The sequence below is a fragment of the Onychomys torridus genome, chromosome 6 (genome assembly GCF_903995425.1).
Source record: "Onychomys torridus chromosome 6, mOncTor1.1, whole genome shotgun sequence".
NCBI lineage: Eukaryota > Metazoa > Chordata > Mammalia > Rodentia > Cricetidae > Onychomys > Onychomys torridus.
Genome location: NC_050448.1, coordinates 92,158,045 through 92,178,907, shown reverse-complemented (window position 1 = coordinate 92,178,907; position 20,863 = coordinate 92,158,045). Strand labels below are relative to the sequence as shown.

The window sequence follows — 20,863 nt, the reverse complement described above, 5'->3', positions numbered from 1 at the left end:
GAAAACAGTTACTAAGCAGTTTTGGGGAAGGTATCTGTGCAAACTCCCTAACTATTGTTTCTTCCTCAGAACTCCATCATCCCTGGTCCCCCCTTCCTCTTTGGAGCCTGTTCGGTACTGCTGGCTCTGCTCGTTGCCTTGTTTATTCCGGAACATACTAATTTAAGTTTAAGGTCCAGCAGTTGGAGAAAGCACTGTGGTGGTCACAGCCATCCTCACAGTACACAAGCGCCAGGAGAGGCCAAAGAACCTTTACTCCAGGACACAAATGTGTGATGACCGGAATCAGGAAGACTTTTCTCTCAACACCCAGGTCTTAGTTTTCACCTATAGTTCTGGATGTACATTCCATTTCCATCTACAGTGTACTTTTAAGATTGTCTTAAGAAATATCTGCATGAACTCCGTGGGAACTAAAGAAAGAAACAGTTTTCCAAAGATGTTACAATTTCTTTCTAAAAGAAACCTTTTGTTTATTAGCACCAATCTCTTGCCACTAAACTGTTTTATTATACATCTTTAATTAAAAGCTATATATGTAACTCCGCTGTTAGCACGTCTCTGCTACCATTTCCTTAAGGTGTTGAGCTTTTACCTCTGTTCGTGCTGACTCTGACATGGTAGGTAGTGTGGTTGTGGACCTGTTCGCTTTAACATTGTAAAAGCCTGAGTCAGATTTTAATATTGTAAAATCTTGGGTCAAATCATTCAAAGCCTTAATGCAGATGCACTAGAATAAAGAAATGGTAAAGAATTGTTTGCATTTAAAACAAGAAAAACTTGTGAAAATTGTAGAAAACCAGAATCATGTTCCAAGCTTGTTTGCCATAATTTTATTTAAAACATTATCCACTACTGTTTTGAAGTATGGAAATATCAGCCACTTAGAATTTAAATTGGGGTGGTCAGAGCCTATACATCTGTGTTCTGCTTCTTATACCACTATTCTTTTGATGTTTGCATAATCATAAGGACCTCAACACTTGAATACACAGTCTAAAAATTAGAGTAAAGCTGGTAGCCTTGAAAATGTCAGTGTGATATCTATGTGTAGATAAATATACATAGTGGCCTTTCCGGACTGTCACGGTAACACTTTATTTACAGAGCTAATGTTCGTCCTCAATTTTCAGGACCCTAGAAGAGAGCTTTATACAATTACTGATGTGAATTTCTCTAAAGTGTATATTTTTGTGTCCAGTTATATTATTTAAAAAAAGTGTTACTTTGTAAAAATTGTACATAAAGTATTGTATAGTTTACACTGTTTTCATCTTGTGTGTGGTTACTGCCTAATGCTTTTTAAACTTGGAGCATTCACTATGATTAAATAAGGTCTCAAATGTAAATATTCTGTTAATAAAATTAAATATTTTAATGATTTTTTTCTTTTTAAACAAGTCTGGATCTGTGAGTCCCTGTAAGGCCTGTTTGGGCTTTATTTGTTACCATAAGCATTTTTACAGAAACAAGTCTTACCTTAACTTACCTCCTGCAGTCCATTCGTTTGCCCTCACCTACCCAAACACCCCTGAAGATAAAAATGCAACATTTGCAAATCAGCTGGAAATACTTGCTTTCCTAACCACAGGTGATGCAAGTCAGTTTTTTATCTTCTAAACATGCTTCTGGCATATAAAACTCTCAAGTCTGTACTTTATTAACAAAGGTCACAGTTTTTAGAAATAGCATTAACAGCAACATTTTGATTATAAACACATGTACAGTTATACACCACAAAACAATTTCAAACCAAAGTTGAAGAGGTAGAGCAAAGAATTAGCATGGTCTGTGTGCATGGACACTTAGCACAGAGACACTCGATAGCTGCTGTGAAATGTGCTGTCCTATCTTGGAAATGTGTGTTTATAAATAGTAAGGGTAGCAGTATCTTTTTAAAAAAGCTATATATGTCATACATCCCTTCCAAAGCCTGCCACAACCCCTTATGTACATTACACAGTATTTACAACAGTCCCCCATTGTCCAAAGACTTCTTTCCAGAATTAAGTGCTTTCAAGTAATTTTTCGAGACAGAGTTTCTCTGTGTAGTTTTGGTGGTAATACTCTTACCCATCACTGAACTTTTCATTACACCTCTTGTTGAAGATAGCTGGCAGTTGGCAGCATCTTGAAAGTGAGATTAAAGATCCTTGTCTTCCTGTGCCCCCCTACCTAGTAAAGTTGACACTACCTTGATGTACTTAAAAACAAAGTTTTTTTTAATGTGTATGAATGTTTTGCCTGCGTGTATATCTATACGCCATGTGTATGCTTAATGTACTCAGAGACATGAGGAGGGCAACAGGTCTCTTGAATCTCTAGTGACAGATAGTTACGAGCTATCATGTAGGTGCTGGGACTAGAACCTATTCCTCTGAAGAGCAGCCACCAACCACTGAGTCATTTCTTCAGCCCTTTGAAACTCTTAAAACTATCACATGATTGTTAGCATTTTACAAATAAGATCTGGGGGTCTTAGGATTTTAATTTCCTTTGAATAGCTGTAAATAAGAAAACAAAATGGGCCAGGCCAGGTGGGGGCGGTGGGGGCCTTTAATCTCAGCACTCGGGAGGCAGGGGCAGGTGGATCTCTGAGTTCAAGGCCAGCCTGGGCTACAGAGTGAGTTTTAGGAAAGGCACAAAGCTACACAGAGAAACCCTGTCTGCCTGGGAAAAGAAAAGAAAGAAAACAAAATGGGACCCTTAAGGTTAAAGATGTAGGAAATTTTGTGTTTTGTATGTCTGTCTGTTCATATGTGAATATTTATTTGCACGTGAGTGTGGTGTGTGCCGAGGACAGAGGATCCACAGGAGCCGGAGTTCCAGGGTATTTTAAACCACTCCAACATGTGTGTTGGGAACTGAACTCAGGTCCTCTGCTACAGCAGTGCAAGATCTTAACCACTGAACTCTATCCAGCCCCCATGGTGGAGGTTTTTTTGTTTTGTTTTGTTTTGTTTTTTTAAACTACTTAATTTCTAAGAAATAGTTCTTAGAAGTTTTAGTAGTAAGAAAGGAAGTTGTAAATTCCTATAGTTAACTTGAATTTTGAATCTATAAAAATCCCAAGAATATTCATGATGCCATTACACTGAAGGTTTTTTGTGCTCTAAACTCAACCCAGATGACTAAAGCATTTTAGCCATGTAAATACAATTGTCCAAATTCTTTTTATATAAAAATGATTTCATAGAACAGATGTTTCAGGGAAAATCATTTACTCACTATAAATACTTAATTCATTCTAGTGATTTAAAATACTTAAGAATGTCACTGGATGTTTCAACCAAACTCCAGGGCAGGGCCCAAGCCCAGGAGTAGTTAGCTAGCACAAAATGGACTTCCCTATTTTGGTTTGGTATTTTTTACTTTACTGTTTTTGTTTGTTTGTTTTTCTTGAAATTGTGTGGGTGGGGAGGTATAGACCACCTGGGTGGAGTTGGGAGGGGAAGGAAGTCCAAATATGTTGGATGAGTCAGGCATGGTGGTACACACCTTTAGTCCCAGCATTTGGGAGACTGAGGCAGGCAGATCTTTTGAATTCAAGGCCAGCCTAGTCTACAGAGCGAGTTCCAAGACAGCCAGGGCTACATAGAAAAACCCTGTCTTGAAAAACAAGCAAACAAAAAATTACTGTCTCAAAAAAATAAAATAAACAATATATATATACATATATGTATGTATGTATAAAAAATGGAAGAAAAAACAAACCAAAACAACAAACTTTGAAAGTGTTAACAACTTGAGTATACAGATCAAAAAAAATCACAGACTAAAGCTATTTCTCCCAATACTCAGGTGGCAAATTAAGGATGTTTCACTAATAAACATGATAGTATGAATCATAAGCTTTCTTCAGCTTCTTACTATTCCCTTGCAGGGTACATTTCTCATTAGGGTGTTTCTTATTCAGACCAACTGTTAATCTGATAAAATTCAGTGATATTTTTGAAACATTCTGTTTACAGAATGAAATACCATTTGCTCAGAATCTTTATCAATCTCCTAAGTCTGTAAATGTCTGCAATACAGAGCAGAGGATCCAGGTGAGCTACCAGGAATGAGGAAAAAGTGGTTTGGTTATTAAGTGGATTGTGAAGCACTTCAGTTTCTAAACTGTCAGTAAAATAAAAGGTGTTGGGTTAACTAGTTGGCAGCTGCCCAGGGAAATATGCTGAAGAGGAAGAGGGGAGAATTGTGGGTTTGGAAGACGTCTGTGAAGCTCCCAGCATGCTGTCTTTCTGATGGTCTGCAAAAGAGACCAAAACACACAGCCTGTTACTACTGTAGTCTTAGACACAGTTAATGAAACTTTACCATACCCAGTGCAGCATCTCCTCACCTGAAGTACTAAATAGATTCTGGCTGAGTCCACGTAAAGGAATGCTATCTTCTCTTTTCTTCAAGTATTTGGATTCCAGCCCTAAATTTTCACTACTTTAAAAAAAAATAATAATCATCATCAGGTCATTTTATTTTATTGTTTCATTTTATTGTTCATTCTCTCTGTCTCTCTCTCTCTGTCTCTCTCTCTCTCTCTCTGTGTGTGTGTGTGTGTGTGTGTGTGTGCGCGCGCGCGTGTTGAATGTCCCTAGTCAACAAATTCAAAATGTTCTACAATTTTTTGACCAGCCACATGGTGCCACAGCTGTCAATTCCAACATCTGTTGACCCCATTTGATGGATGGCTCAGATGAGACAAGTGCACCAGAAGTAAAACAACAACAAACCAACTACATGATATCCCTGCAGGCTGTGTAGGAGAAGCATCCATCTTTTCTTTCCAGCTTAGGTGCCATCCTAGGATAACTAAGTATGTATATGCAAATATCCCCAAAACCTGAAGTACCGCCAGTCTCAAATGTTTCCAATAAAGGACACTTAACCTGTGTACTCCTCACTGGTTTTTTAAAGCAAATAAATTTATCTGTATATATAATAAATTCCTTCTAAAAAAAGATTAAACTTAATACTAAAAACTGGGATAAGGACTATACAAGAAATGAAAATTCTGTGAGTACCATAAGACTTTATATCATGGCAAACACACAGAGGGATGAGAAAACACAGGAGAAACAATATACACTGAGAATATTATCTTGAGTTTATTGAAGACAATAAAATGTACTAGAACAGAAAAGCATGTAAGTGACACATGATAGAAGAAAAATACGTAATTGATGAGAAGAATATCATTAATCCAAAAAGTTCTGTGCATGTATTTTGTTTACTTTTATGTGTATGGGTATTTTACCTGCATTTATGTCTGCACATGTGTGCAGTGCCCCTGGAGGCCAGGAAAAGGCTTCAGATCTCCCTTGGAGTTACAAAGCCATGTAGGTGTGGGAATCAAACCCAGGTCCTCTAGAAAAGCATCACTGAACCATCTCTGTAACCCTCTCTTTCTGAGACAAGGTCTTGGCTTTTGTACTCACAGAGATCTGCCCATCTCTGCCACTCAAGTGGCAGAATTAAAGGCATGTGCTGCTTATACCTAGCTTTAAAAAGGACTTCTATACACATATCCAAATGTTTACAAGAACAGTCTTTACTTTTTTTTGAGCTGAGGATTGAACCCAGGGCCTTGCACTTGCTAGGCAAATGCTCTACCACTGAGCTAAATCCCCAACTCCAGTCTTTACTTTTTAAGAAAAATCTAAGGGGGATCCTATAATTTAAAAGCATATACAAGAGAATTCCTTTTTCACAGCTAAGAGCAGCTCCCTGAGTACTTACTTTTCCTTATCAGTTGAACAAGGCCTGCTAGTAGCTGTTCCTGGCTGTGCGTCCATTGATGTGCTTGGTTTTGTAAGCTGCAAGTTAAACTGAACCTGTAGGGAGAACAGAGCTCATGAACTCAGAACTGAGGCAGTTCCATGCTAAGCTGAATGGTTAGATTTTACTTCTTGATTAAGTCTCAATAGTAAAATAAAAGGTTTTGCCTATATTTTACATTCTGTTGATACTTAAAAGAACCTGCCTTTTCCTCACAAAAAAAAGCTCACCTGGGGGCTGGAGAGATGGCTCAGAGGTTAAGAGCACTGGCTGCTCTTCCAGAGGTCCTGAGTTCAATTCCCAGCAACCACATGGTGGCTCACAGCCATCTGTAATGAGGTCTGGCACCCTCTTCTGTATACATAATAAATAAATAAATAAATCTTTTTAAAAAAAGAAAAACCTCCCGTGACAGAAGTGAGAGAAGAGTGAGTAAGAGTGACTGCCAACGGGAACTTCGACGTGAACACTAATGCACTCAGCTCAACTGCAGGACTGAAACAGCCAACGCTTGGCTGGCCTGGTAGCAAGTACCCATATCCCATGTGCTGGAACAATCAAGAGTTTGAAGAGAGCTTGGGCTATACAGCAAGGCTCTGTCTCAAAAATACGCAAAAACAAACAAACAAAAAAACCTATTACCACAACAATAGATTTACCTTGTGTATTCTGAAAACCATGCCTTTTAAAAAGGCTTTCAAAGGACTGCTACACTTACTTAAAAATTCTAAGTAAAGCATTTGAATTTAAATTTTAAAATAACCAAAAATAAATATCAAAACACAAACAATACCAAGGAATAATACTTAAGAAGTACAAAACTACAGTGAAACTTGAAAGCACATGAAAAGTATTGAACAAGTTAATATAGTTACAATAGAGATCCATTCTACTCCTTCATTGGCAAACTCAATGAATTTTCCATCCAAAGCTCAAAGACATTCCTCCAAGAAATAGAAAAAAAAAAATCCTAAAATGTATACAAAGGCACAAAAGAGCCAGCAAAGAATGCAATCTGGAGCCAAGAGCAAAGCTGGAGGCGTCATTATACTTGATTCCGAGGTATACTACGGAGCCACCATAACCAACATACCGGTAGGCTGGCCCAAACGGAGATGCACATTCTGACGGAATAGGGCAGAACCCAGAGATAAACCCATGACGCTACAATCAACCATCTCTTGCAAAGGTGCCAAAAACATACGTTAGAGAAAGGGCAGCCTTGTCAGCAAACGGTATTGGGCATGTGGATGTCTACTCGCCAAAGACTGAACTTACCTTTCTTGCCCTGTATAAAAATCAACTCAGGGGTTGGGGATTTAGCTCAGTGGTAGAGAGCCCAAGGCCCTGGGTTCAATCCTCAGCTCCAAAAGGAAAAAAAAAAAAAATCAACTCAAAATGGATGGAAAGTCCTTAATGTAAGCCCAGCACTCTAAAACTACTGAAGGGAAAACACTTTAAAAAGACAGTAGACCAGCAAGGATTTCTGGACAAAACCACAAAGGCATGAGAAAGAAAAGCAAAAAATGACAAATGGAACTACATAAAATTAAGTTTTTGCAGGAAAAAAGACACAGTCTTCGAAGAGACAATGATCTAAATGGATACTTATCCAAAGAAATAAAAATATGGAAAAACTGCTCAATGATTTTAGCCATCAGGGCAATAGAAAACAAAATTACAATGAAGTAACTTCTTGCCCCAGGTAGAATGGCAATTAGCAAAATAAAACAAATTAGCAAATGGTGATGATTTGGCAGAAAGGATCATACCCTGTTGGTGAGGATGTAAATGAACACAGTTACTGTAAAGATCAATACAGATGGTCCTCAAAACACTATCCATGGGTTTACTATGAATTTACTTAACTCTTGGGTGACCACCAAAGGAATAAAAGCCAGAATACAAGAGATAAATGTACACCCACATTCACATCACAGTTCACTACAGCTAACACAGAATCAGCCTAGATACCCATTAAAATATAAAAGGAAAATACGGTGTGTGTACATACTACACACTGGAGTATTCAAATCATTTGCAGCAATATTGATGGAAATGGAAGGCATCACATTAAACAAAATAGCCAAATACAAGTATTCTATCACACATTTTCTCTCATTTGTGAAAGTATCACCAACAGTCCCCAAAATCAAGACAAGGAAAAGATAGAAAATACAGGAAGCAAATAGAAACAGGGAAACCTTGAGATCAAACACAATGACGTTAAAACTATCTAAAACTGCTGACCTGTGAGCAGAGCACATTTCAGAAACAAGCTATGATTCTCAGCACCAAATGCACATCACAAAACTATCTTAGGAGCAACACATGCACAATCTGACTCCAACCAGTACACCAAAGGGGTTCTGCTGACAGGTCACAGAGTGGTCACTGACACAAACGGTACCACAAGTCCTGTGAAACAACTGACACAGAAAACACCGTCCATAGAGACAGACCAGACCTTGCAACGTCAACTAAACTGTAGCTGGAGTTTTCTCCAGTCCTGCCCAGCCCCAGGGACCCCACAACTACTTATAAAATGATCACTCAGAAGCTCCTAGTAATTAAACTGCTCAGCCATGAGCTCAGGCCTACCGTTGTGTAGCTCTTACACGTAAACTCAGCCCATTTCTGTTCATCTGTATGTCGCCACGTGTTCCGTGGCTTTACCTGTTGCCTTTACATGTTGCTCCCTAGACAGCAGGCTGGCATTTCTCCTTGGCTTCTAGCTTTCTCCTCCTCCTTGTCCCACCCATCCTCCCTTCCTGCCTGGCTCTGGCCAATCAGCATTTCATTTATCAATCAATCATAGCAACATATATTCACGGCATACAGGACATCCCACAACAAAGAATCTTTTTTAATTTTTTTGATGATTTTTTTTTTTTTAATGTGGAGCTGAGGATCGAACCCAGGGCCTTACGCTTGGTAGGCAAGCACTCTATCACTGAGCTAAATCCCCAACCCCTTTTTTTTTTTTTTTTAAATGTGCATTGGTATTTTGCTTGCATGTACGTCTGTGTGAGGATGTCAGATCCCCTGGAACTAGAGTTACAGACGGTTGTGAGTAGCCATGTGGGTGCTAGGGACTGAATCTGGGTGCTCTGGGAGGGCAGCCACTTCTCCAGCCTGACTAAGAATCTTTTTTAAAAAGTCTCTTCTTTACTCTTTAAACAGACTCTAGAATCTCACAATATACTATCTAGAATACAGTCTTAACTATTTAACAAAGAACCAGGAAAATCGAAGCAACTAGGTGTATTGAAAAAAGAACTCAAAAGACACCACTGTAGGCTAACAAACATCAGAACGCAGGAAAACGCTTTAAAGCACCCATTATAACCATGCTTTAAGCTGAACACTCATGAAACAAATATTTACAAATGTAGGCGTGAGGGTACATGACTTGACGGTAGGTCACCTGCCTGGTCAATGAAAAAGAAATCAAGAGGAAAGGGCATGACTGCTCCTGGGTGTGGTGGAGGAGCAAGTTTAGTTAGATGTGGGAGAGCACAGCCAGAGGCAGAGACATCTGGGAGAGTCCAGAGTGGACATGACCAGGCTGAGCTGGGCTGTGTGGGAGAGGGGGAGGGGAAGGGAGAGAGGGAGAGAAACTAGGTGCAGCAGCCAGGAGGCCAGAGGTCCAAGAGAGAAGGGGCGGGGAACCCAAATGTCTGGATTATACAGGGAAGAGCCTCTGGGGGCAGGGCAGCTCAGCCCCTGGGCTGGAAAGTTCAGGGTAGGGGGTTGGGTATGCCAGCCATACCCTGTAACAGGTAGGGACTGAGGGATGCTGGGAGAACCTGGTGGCCAGGTCCAACTTTCCTATGTTAAATAGGCACCTCAGCTGTTTGTCTAGGGTCTGAAACTTAACACCTGGCATACACAGGGCTCTAGATTCTGTCCTTGGCACTGAGGAAGGGGAAGAAAAGAAGAAAAGGAAACAAGTAAGAATTTAAAAACTGGAAAAAGAAAAAAACAAACAAACAAACGATAGGTTCTACAGTAGAATGAAGCCAGCAGAGTGAGATCAGTAATCTTAGCAGGGCACAGTGGTACATGCTGATCTGACGTTAGCATTTGGAAAGCCCAAGTTAGGAGAATGGACTTAAGGCCAGTGTGAGTACAGAGCAAGGCCCTCTACAGACAGACTAAGGTGCTGAGGATGTAGCTCAGTGGCAAAGGGCTTGCCTAGCAGGCAAAAATAACCACACACAGAAAATAAATCTATTCTTTTCTTTTAAATTTCGAAGTTCCATGCCTCAAAAAGCTATCAACAGTATAAAAAAGAGCCAGCAGGTAAGGTGGTTCACAGATGCAATCCCAGCACTCAGGAGGACTGAGCGATGAGTTCAAGGGCAGCCCAGGCTACATGCGGAGACTCAGTCACTAAACAAAAGGGGAGGGAGGGAGGGCAGCATGGGGGGGGGGGGGGGAGAGAAAGGAAGGAAAACAGATGAGAAGAAAGGAGAAGCTACAAACTGACAGAAAACATTTCCAGATCATACACCTGATGGAGGACATAGTCTAGAATACACACGGAATCATCTCATAGTAAACTGTTTATAAATTTGGAAACAGGGCTGGTGAGATGGCTCAGGAGGCTGGAGTGCTTACCGCCTAGTCTGATGACCTGGTTCAGACAGTGTAGAGAAGCCACTCTCAACAAGTTTTTCTTTAATTGAGAAAGGACTTCAAAAGTACTTCACAAAACCGATATACTGAGAACAATAAAGAACATGAAAGGAGTTTAATCTCAGTAACTTTGATTTTTCTGAAACATGGTCTCTCTGTGACCCTAGCTGTCCTAGAACTCAGAGAAACCAGCCTGCTGCAGCCTAAAGACATTTGCCACCACACCCAGCTCTGGTAACTTTCAGGGAAATGAAAGTGACAACCACAATGAGACACTCCCATTCACTGATTAGAATGATTACAATGAAATTGAGAACACACACTCTCGGATGGAGGCAAATCAAAAATATCAGACTACTGGTAGTATACGTGAGTGCTTTGGGAACACTTGCCCTATGTAGCCCTAACGGTCTGGAAATTGATTTGGAGACCAAGCTGCCCTCGGACTCACAGAAGATCTGCCTGCCTCTGCCTCCTGACTAAAGATGTGTGCTATGGGCTGGAGAGATGGTTCAGAGGTTAAGAGCACTGGCTGCTCTTCCAGAGGTCGGTCATGAGTTCAATTCCCAGCAACCACATGGTGGCTCACAACCACCTGTAGTGAAATCTGGTGCCCTCTTCTGTCCTGCAGGGATATATGCAGACAGAGCATTGTAAATATAATTAAAAGACACTGTATACATAATATAATAAATTAAAAAAGTAAAAAGAAAAGATGTGTGCCATGATGCTCAGCTCAAGCGGGCTTTGAGCATTCTGCTTCAGCCTCTGGATTATAGGAATTCGCTGCCATGCCTACCCAGACCCTATTTTCTTTTTTAGTTTTCTGGGACAGGGTTTCTCTGTGTACTGGCTGTCCTGGAACTTGCTCTGTAGACCATGCTAGCCTTGAACTCAGAGATTCCCCCTGCCTCTGCCTCCTGAATGCTGGAATTAAAGGCGTGTCCACCACCGCTCAGGTCTATTTTCCTAAACCACTAAATTATACTGTAAATAATAGTCACTTCCAAGTGTTTGAATACAACTCACAAAGAAAGATATATTCCCTTACTGAATATTTAACCTCTGTGCTTTTCTTGTTGTTTGTTTTTACTGCTGAGGGTAAAATATGACCAAAAAATATGGAAGGGCTGGAGTAAATGGCTCAGCAGTTAATGGCACTGGATGCTATTGCAGAGGTCCACAATCTGGTTCCCAGCACCCATGTCAGGTGGCTCACACACCCTCCTGTTAACTCCAGCTCTAAGGAGGGATACCCTCTTCTGGTCTCCACAGGTACTGGCACACATGTGGTACACGCTTACAATGAATCTTTTAAAAAGAAAATACAGCAATCATAAAACAAGAGATTCTGAGAGGCAAATCCCTGGAGGAGAGGTAGGCAGTGAGACAGCTCACAGGACAAAGGCATCTGTGGCTAAGTCTGAAGACCTGAGCTCAATCATTGGCACCTAAATAACAGGTGGAGGGAAGTGACTTCTACAGGTTGTACTCTGAGGCCTCCTTCCTATTCCCAAGTGACCCCCACATACAGAGGGAGAGCAACAGACAGACAGACAGTCAAACAGACAAGCCTGGAACAGTGTTGTATCCCTGTAATTCCTGCTATTTGGAGCAGAAGCAGGAAGATGCTACCTAGGACAACAAAGTAAGACCCATCTCAATAAGAAAACAACAATAAAACTCAAACACAAAGACTGCCAATATATTTAAGAACACCATATAAGCACCAAAATATTAGTTATAATAATGATGATCAAGAAATAAACTGGATAGAAAAACATCTTTGCTAATAAATCAAGTAATAGAAGATTGATTACTTCTCCTACACCACCTGTGACAATGTCACCAAAACTGCATTTCAGAATTTGCTAGCTATAAGGCTGCCCTAGCATATTAAATTCTGACAAGAGAGTAAGAAAATTGAAAATGCTAGCAGCATGATGTTAGCAATCTTTCTTCAGCATGTTGACTAGGTAAAACAATGAATAAAAATGGAGAGATGAGAAGAAGTAAGCCAAGATTCCACAGACTGATCTCTAGTGTACCAGGCTTTTTCTTTTTGGGCCACCAACCAGCTCCCAAGTCATGACACAGAGACTTTTCAATTAGTTAGGAATGCTCAGCCTTAGCGTATGCCTGTTTCTGGTTAGTTTTCTTTATCTTAAATTAACCTATTTCTCTTCATCTACATTTTGCCTCGGCTTTTTACCTTTCTATGTCCCACTCCATCTAGCTGGCTGTGGCTCCCTGGCTGTGGCCCCAGGCAGGCATCTCCCTCTCTTTCCCCCTCATTCTCTCATCCTCCTCCTCCTCTCAAAGCAAGATCTCTCCCCCCACTTATCCTCTCTGCCTGCCATTCTGCCTGTCCCTCTCTGCCTACCTACTGGCCATCAGCTCTTTATTAGACCAATCAGGTGCCTTAGGCAGGCAAGGCGAAACAGATGCAACACATCTTTACATAGTTAAACAGATGCAGCATGAATAAACAGAACACACCTTTACACAGTTAAAGTAACACATCTTTGCCTAGTTAAAGTAATAGTCCACAACAATCTAGGCTTTACAAACTGCAGGGACTCTGCAAACACTTGGTACTTGTATTTCCTTTAAGCATATGCTAGATATTCAGTAATTATCTAATACATTACCTACCAGTTGGCAGCTGAGCAAGAAACACACTTTGAAAGGTGAAACATATTTATATGACAACAAGTTTCTGTAATTTTCCAAAACAGTTCATTTGGCTACCTTTGGTCCTGAGATTGGATGGCTGGTGTTTTTGGCAGATACTACATGAGGAAAAACATTCTGGAATGCAAACGCAGAGGAGACAGGATAGCCAATTCCACAGCTCGGGTAATTTAGTCTATTATCAACCTAAAAATCAAAATATAAAATGATTGGAGATGAGAAATATCTGACCTAGAAAGCAAAATGTCTGCTAGTAATCATTACTGGTTAACAGCAGTATCTCAGAGGTCAATTTTCTCTAGAAGACACCACAAAATGTTAATTTTTCGTAACCAGAGGGTGGAACCTCTTTGGTCCACCTAGAGGGCCCTCCAGACTAGCTATTATGGGTCAAAGAAACTACTGGGTACCTGCCAGGGCACCTTGTTTACCTAGCCCTACTGACAGAGAGGTATAAGGAAGAATTTGGAGTCATCAACAGTCCATTCAGAGATAAAATAATTTTGTCAGATTGAATAAAAATAAGACTATTGTCTTTTAGCAGACAAGCTGAAAGAAATGCTTTGTACTAATTTTAATATCACGGCACCATCATTAACCAATGTCATGAGAACCAAGTTTCTTAAAAGAGGCCACTTGTCAGCCGGGCAGTGGTGGCACATGCCTTTAATCCCAGCACTCAGGAGGCAAAGGCAGGCGGATCTCTGTGAGTTCAAGGCCAGCCTGGGCTACAGAGTGAGTTCCAGGAAAGGCGCAAAGCTACACAGAGAAACCCTGTCTCAAAACAAAACAAAAACAAAGAGGCCACTTGTAGGACTGTAAAGCCAGTGGCTGCACTATGGATGCCCTTTCCACAGCTACTTGACAGACAGCACTCAGTCAGGATTCAACTGTTCCTTTTCTTGTACCCCATTTCCAACTTAGCAGCAATCTTTTCCAAGTTCCACAAAGATTATCTCCAGTTTATCACAGTAGATTAAAAATTCAGCTAGACATCTAAATTTAACAATCAGTAGCAACCACTCTGATGTACTACGGCTGGGATTACTGCTCCGTGTGATGCGGCCTGCAAACTCTGAGGGAACCTAAGGAGTCTCAGCAAGTGGTTAAAGGGACTGACAGGCTGAATTTAGTCATGTCAGAGTACTTGAGGGAAAGACTAAAGAAAGGGGAACTTTACCACTGAGTGATTGCAAGCTACTAGGGAGTAGAAATAAGTGTCTTAGTCTCTATGTCTCACTGATTAAGCCAGGGGCATGTGTTAAGGCCAGAACTGTTAGTGGTCAGAGAAGCACAAGTACAAATGTCAGCCAGGACAGAGGCTGTCTGGCCCTTGTGTAGCCTAGCCGACTTGTGACTGTTCAGATATGACTGAAGAGCGCTCTTGTTTTGTGCTGATTCATCAAGAGAGCAGGTCTGATGATGACACTACACTGTGTAATTGTTATGTTCAAGAGAAGAGCCTAAGTCTTTAACTGTGATAAGCAAGTGCTAGCCCTCTGAGCCTTGCCCTTTCCTAACACCAGGCCACCTCCTGTTCGAAAGAGCTCTTTCTTCTCCTCCCATTCCTTGTAAGGAAAAAGCTAGAAATGTCTCTCATGACACTCAGACTCTAGAACCAACAAGTCTGTTAATAAAGCTGCCTCCCCACTTTGCTTGCTGACCAAATCAGTGTAGGCTTTTCTCCATGGTATTTCCAAACTGAGTCCAAATCCTCAATTTCCTTTGCTTGAAGTTTTCTAAACAATCTTTCTCTGTGTGTTCATGTGTATAAGTTTCAGTTCATTGAATAATGATTTCTATAGAAAAGGCTATAAAGTATGCCCTTCATGCACACATGTAAGTATATACACACATAGTCCACACATTCACAAACACCCAGAGGCATGAAGAGTGCCCTTGAAATACAGCCTCTGCGTTAAGATCACGTATGTCTGAGCTGCACCTCCAAGGGCAGTATGTATGGATTCCTACTGAGTGACAGTGGACTCTAGGAACATCACTCACATCTCATCTCAACTCTTACCACATTCAGGTTGGGAGAGACCCCACTTCTGATGGGGTTGCTGCTAGAATGCACAGGTGGAGTGGAAGAGGCGCCCAATGTGTCTTGCTTTCTTACCAGCTGGTTTTCATTTAATTCTTTGTTCAGCCACGTGATTACTTAAATAGGAGAATAAAAAGCAGAAGAGAATTTCATTTTAGTGTTAATTTTTTTGAATAATTTAACATAATTAAATGATAATTAATATTTTTCTCTCTCTGGTTTTTTTCAGACAGATTTCACTGTAGCCAGACAGGCCGGCAGTTGTTGCTCTTTCTGCCTCAGTCTCTCAGGGCTGCAGTTACAAGTGTCCAGGAGCACACCGACTACAGTTTCTCAGCTGCTTCACACCAGGTCTGACACACACAAGCCTGACACACGTTTGTAGTTAGAGATGCTTACTTTAGCAACTGCTGCATGGGACTTCTTATCCTCCTGCTTTCCAGAGCACACACTTCTACAACTCAAAATCTGACAGCTTTTCCTTCTAGAACAGTAGCTCTCAGATATTTAAAGTTCCTAACTTCATGTCTGATGCCTAGTTCTTAGAACTGAGAAAATGTTCAACGAAAGTTTAACCTCGCCAGGCATGGCATCACATACCTTTAATACCAGCACTCAAGAGGCAAGGAGGAGGCAGAGCTACACAGTGAGACTCTATCTCCAAAACAAACAAAATAACAACAAAAAAGCAAACTTAAAGCAGAAATTATTTGTACATAGCAATGTTTTCATTTACCTGCACATTTACTAATTCAAATAAAAATTCAAGTTAACAATAAAACTATGAGCCTTACTTACAGAAAACTAAAACATTACTTACATTTTTCATTATTTTTTAAAAGTTGTTTACTTTCTTCAAGTTTCTGAACTGTAGTTTCTAATTGCTCTTGTAATTTGCATACCTGAAATATGTCAATCATCACAAGTCAATAAAAGTTGAAGACTAAAGAAATGTACTATACTATTAATGAACTGATTACTACTAAAACCACCAAATGAAGCCAGGTGGTGATGTCGTACCTCTTTAATACCAGCAGTCAGATTACTTATCATCTGTACATATGAGAACCAAGGCTTTGGAGTACTAATAAATAACTTAGACTTAAATGGGTTATTAACATCTACCTAATCTAGTGGGGTTTTGTTTAAGGAAAAAGGCCAAAGCAACTGTCTTCATCCAACCAGGCTGAAGTTTTAGCACCATGTGTAATGGGGAAGCTCACTGACTGTACATGAAGATCCACAACCCAGCAGCAGGAGACAGTGACCACCTCTTGCTCTTTGGCTCGAAGAGCCTGTCCGGCATCCTGCGATTCCTTTCGCTCCCTTTGGAGCATTTCTTCTTTCTCAGCCAAGAGCTTTTCTTGCTGAATAGTAACTGTATTCTTCAGTTTCAATTTACCCATGAGAGTTTTAAGATCCCCTTGTAACTTCTTGATAATTTCATTTGCCTGTAAAAGAGCCTCATATGAATATTTATGCAATCCAATGTGATATTAACATTTTGCTAAGCATTTCAAAGCCAACAACCTTCAGAAGCTCTGCTGATAGCGATTTTATTGTGGCTTCAAGTTTTCCCAGCTGCACCTGATTCTTCTCACCATCTCCTTCTAGAGCCACCTGACAGAGAACAAGCGTGAGGAAGACATTGTGTTTATTTAGGGGAAGCTCACTAGGAAATGTGATCCATTTATTTTTAAATTTTTACAAAAGACCTTTTGTTCTTGGATTGTATCGAATGCTTCTTTTGTTCTCAGAACAAGCTGGTCTTTATCCTTGATTTCCTGTTCCAAAACGGCCACTTTGGTTTGTAGCTGGTTGATATGCTTTTCTTTCTCATGGCATTCAGCATCCAGAGTACAGTTCTCTCTCCTCAGAGAGAGGACCTCTTGCTTGGTCCGCTGCAGCTCCTGGGGGTGTTGGGGAAAGGGATTATTATGCATATGTAAAGGAAAATGAGTCAGCTGGCTATTTAAAATTAAGGTGTCAGGTCAGAGAGATGCTTCAATGGACAGAAGAACTGGCTCCCTCCAGAGGAGCGCCCACAAGGCAGCTCACAACTGTTTCTGTCGAGTCCCAGGAAATCTGATGCCTTCTTCTGGCCGCCACAGATACCAGGTCCAGACATGGTGCAAAGACATACATAGAGGCAAAACATCCATACACATAAAAATCAAACAAAAATTTAAAAAGCAAACAAACAAAATAAAAAATTAAAAAAAAAAAAAACACCTTTCTGCTGGGTGGTGGGTGGTGCACACCTTTAGTCCCAGCACTGGGAAGGCAGAGACAGGCAGATCTCTGTGAGTTTGAGGCTAGCCTGGTCTACAAAGTGAATTCCAGGACAGCCAGGGCTGTTACACAGAGAAACCCTGTCCAAAAAAACCAAAAACAACAACAACAAAAACTTTCTAAAAAAACTAAGATGTCTTAAACACCAAAACTGTCTCCAAAGACAGGTACAATAGTGACTATCTTCACAGCACTCAGAGGCTGAGGCAGAGTCAGTATAACCTCAAGGCTAGCCTGGGCTACATAAATCTCATCTTAAGCCAAAAAACAGTCTTTAGTATTTTGGGGTTCTATTATGTTTTTTAAAAGTCATGAAAATCTCTCCAGTGGTGTGTATAAGCTATAGATCTGGATACAACTTTAAAATATACTTCGAATTCAATTATACTAAGGAGAAAACAAAGGATCCTGATTTATGGAAAAAAAAACCTTTTTATTTTGTGTTATGAGTCTCATGTATGTATGTGTACCACATGCATGCCTCGTGCTTGTAAAGGTCAGAAGAGGGCATCAGATTTGGAACTGTAGTTATGGATGGTTATAAGCCACTATGTGGGTGCTGGGAATCAAACCTGGATCCTTTGCAAGAGCAACAAGTGCTCTTAACTGCTGGACCATCTCTCTAGCCCCATACTGTGTAATTTTATTATCTACTTCTTATATTACAATTATTTTCCACATCAATAAATATGTTAACATTTCTAAATTTCTCTTTGGATTATATTTAAAGCAAGAAAAAAAGCAAATAATAACTGTTAACTATAAATGGATTAAAAAAAATCTAGAATAAATCACATCTCAGGAGGTTAATAGCAATCAAAATGTAACTGCTCTAAGTCCAATAAGCAATACTTAGGGAATTGTTTTAACAAAAAGTGTTTAAGATAACTTGATAGTGCACAACAATGTTTTTGGAGCAAACTTTGCTATCAGACAGGCTTGACTTCAAATTGGAATACATGAACAGGGCAAGTGTGGAAATACTGAACTTCTTTTAGTGTCCTCATTTATGAAGTTGTCTTGACATATGTGCACTCATTTTTAAACAACATGCACAGACCAATAAATAAAATTTTAAATAATGCAGGTTCCTGGGAAGGAGCTGACATGAGGTCACTCTTCAAAAAAGCTTTCTTGGGAAACAAAGTCCTGAAGAGGGAAAGCAGCACAGAAGTCTGAGGGGAGCTGGGCTGGGACGAGCTGGCTGCCAGGGACAGCATGATAGGTGCTTGACAGGAAGCAGACCTTTTAGTTCTAAGAACAAAGCAGGTTCTGATGCTTACTGATTTTTGAAGGGTGAGCAAACGTCATACATACCATGTGATCTAGTCTGGCCTGGCCTATGTGCCAACGTGCATGAAAGCAGGAACTAGGGAAGATCACGAACTTATCTTACAGCTACAAATAGGAAAGCAGGGGGTGGTGGGGGTTGGGGGAGGTGTGCAAGACCACAGCACAGCCAACTTCTCTATTCTGGCCATAGACGGAGCTGCGGGAATTCGTGGCCTGACACCTGTCAGAAAAGGGACTGTGATCTAACATAAGTCCCCCAAGAACTCCAAAAACCCTATGTAAATTGCCTAACATATTGACTGCACACAGTAAATATCCAATAAATGATAATCACTTTAAGACATGGATGCTACACATAATCACGAAACTGAACACTCAGAGATAAAACAAAAGAGTTGTACTCTACAGGTGATCTGCAAATCTAAGAAGAAACAATTTGGTGTTATGGCTCAAACATGAAACGTCCCCAGAGGCTTATCTCCAGCTGAAGGCACTACATTGGGAGGTTGTGGAAACATGAAGTGGGGCTTACCAGAAGAAGTTACAGGGACCATGTCCTCAGAGCTGTATTGTGTCATATCCCTGTGGTATCACATTCCCCACCCACATCCTGTCCACTGTGAAATGAAGAGCCCCCTTAACCACGTTGCATCAAGTTCAAAGTATAGGCAGAAATAGCCTCTGAAATGCTGAGCCAAAATAAATCCCCTCCCTTAAGTTGTTGATATCAACATTCTGTCACTGATAACAGAGATACCTAACACAATAAGGTTATAGAAAAATCAACACAGTTAAGGCTGTTAAGAAACTGACCCATTTGGGGATTTAGAAGAAATTATAGCATTCTCATGAAGCCATTAGCCTACCATGCACCAAGTCAGAAATGTTGCACTAACCACCATCAAAGGGTAGACAGTATAAATGTACACATCTATTGTCAATGCAGACTATTTCAAGGGTCTACACATAAAATGGGTGGAGCTTTAGCTTCGAAACACCAGTGAAATGGAACTTTGGTGATCTCCAATGTTAAATATATAAACCTTAAAAATCAGAAATAAGGCTGGGCGGTGGTGGCGCACGCCTTTAATCCCAGCACTCGGGAGGCAGAGCCAGGCAGATCTCTGTGAGTTCAAGGCCAGCCTGGGCTACAGAGTGAGTTCCAGGAAAAGTGCAAAGCTACACAGAGAAACCCTGCCTCAAAAAAAACAAAATAATAATAATAAACTGGGCGTGGTGCCACATCCTTTATTCTGAGCACTAGGGAGACAGAGGCAGGTGGTCTACAGAATTCCAGAACAGCCAGGGCTACACAGAGAAACCCTATCTCAAAAGACAAAACAAACAAACAAAAATCAGAAATTGTGTGTTCGCCTTTAGACCAGCCACTATGTAAGGTAAAGTCAGAGTCAGGTACTAGACTGAGACCAGGAGTCTGATGCCAACCTGGGGAACACAGAAAACACAGTCTTTAAAAAAAAAAAAAAGTCTGAAAAGAGCTTCTACTAATGCTAAATAGAAACTATCATTAGTGCCACCACACCCACAAACGTCTGGGACAAACACCAACACTGTTTAAACTGCTCTGAAGTGCAGGGTCTGAAGCTCACTGCAGAGCTCTTGCCAAGTATGCAGGAGGCCCTGGGTTAAATCCCAGCAACGCAAAAACAAGCATTCCTGGGCGCTAGAAAGAAAGACAGACAGGCAAATAACAAATGGTGACAACCCTCCTTTCCCCTGTTGGCTGAAGGATCCTAACCAATGACAACAAAGCTCTGTGCTGCAGCCCAGCTCGCTCTGCAATGAGGATGACGGCACCTAAGGACGGGTGAATGTCTGCAAGTCACTCCCAGTGTCTGTCACCACCTCGTACCGGCTCAGTAAGCATTAGCTACTGTCTAGCAGTGGTACTGTCAATGGTCATTCACCTGCACAGCTGCTAGACTAAACTTTTCAACACTACCCTTGTGAGACCCGGACAATGCACTAATATTAAAAAATACACTGAAAGGATCTAAGAGATGCCCTCTTATTCAATATTTATTATTCAAACTCCAAACTAAACTACCCCAGTTCCTTCTTGAATTGGCTTTTTTTTTTGGGGGGGGGTTCGAGACA

At 40.7% G+C, this 20,863-nt stretch overlaps 2 protein-coding genes across 3 annotated transcripts in view; one reads left to right on the top strand and one right to left on the bottom strand.

Moving 5' to 3' along the window:
- The window catches only part of Mfsd14a (major facilitator superfamily domain containing 14A), a 52,257-nt gene extending 36,454 nt beyond the window's left edge, over positions 1-15,803 (top strand). The window contains exon 12 of one of the 2 annotated variants that reach the window (XM_036190500.1): positions 15,390-15,803. In XM_036190500.1, coding sequence (XP_036046393.1) covers positions 15,390-15,545 — 156 coding nt within the window. In that variant the 3' untranslated portion in view covers positions 15,546-15,803. Of the gene's footprint in view, positions 1-69; positions 1,398-15,389 lie in introns of those variants that run through there. The other variant, XM_036190498.1, reaches the window with a different exon arrangement.
- Sass6 (SAS-6 centriolar assembly protein) overlaps positions 3,686-20,863 on the bottom strand; it is a 34,086-nt gene continuing 16,908 nt past the window's right edge. The window contains exons 9-17 of the mRNA XM_036190493.1: positions 16,876-17,070; positions 16,691-16,780; positions 16,432-16,611; positions 15,981-16,062; positions 15,140-15,276; positions 13,171-13,299; positions 5,740-5,834; positions 4,346-4,440; positions 3,686-4,252 (exon numbers count right to left, since the gene is read on the bottom strand). Of these exons, the coding sequence (XP_036046386.1) occupies positions 4,146-4,252; positions 4,346-4,440; positions 5,740-5,834; positions 13,171-13,299; positions 15,140-15,276; positions 15,981-16,062; positions 16,432-16,611; positions 16,691-16,780; positions 16,876-17,070 (1,110 nt within the window). The 3' untranslated portion in view covers positions 3,686-4,145. The remainder of the gene's footprint in view (positions 4,253-4,345; positions 4,441-5,739; positions 5,835-13,170; positions 13,300-15,139; positions 15,277-15,980; positions 16,063-16,431; positions 16,612-16,690; positions 16,781-16,875; positions 17,071-20,863) is intronic.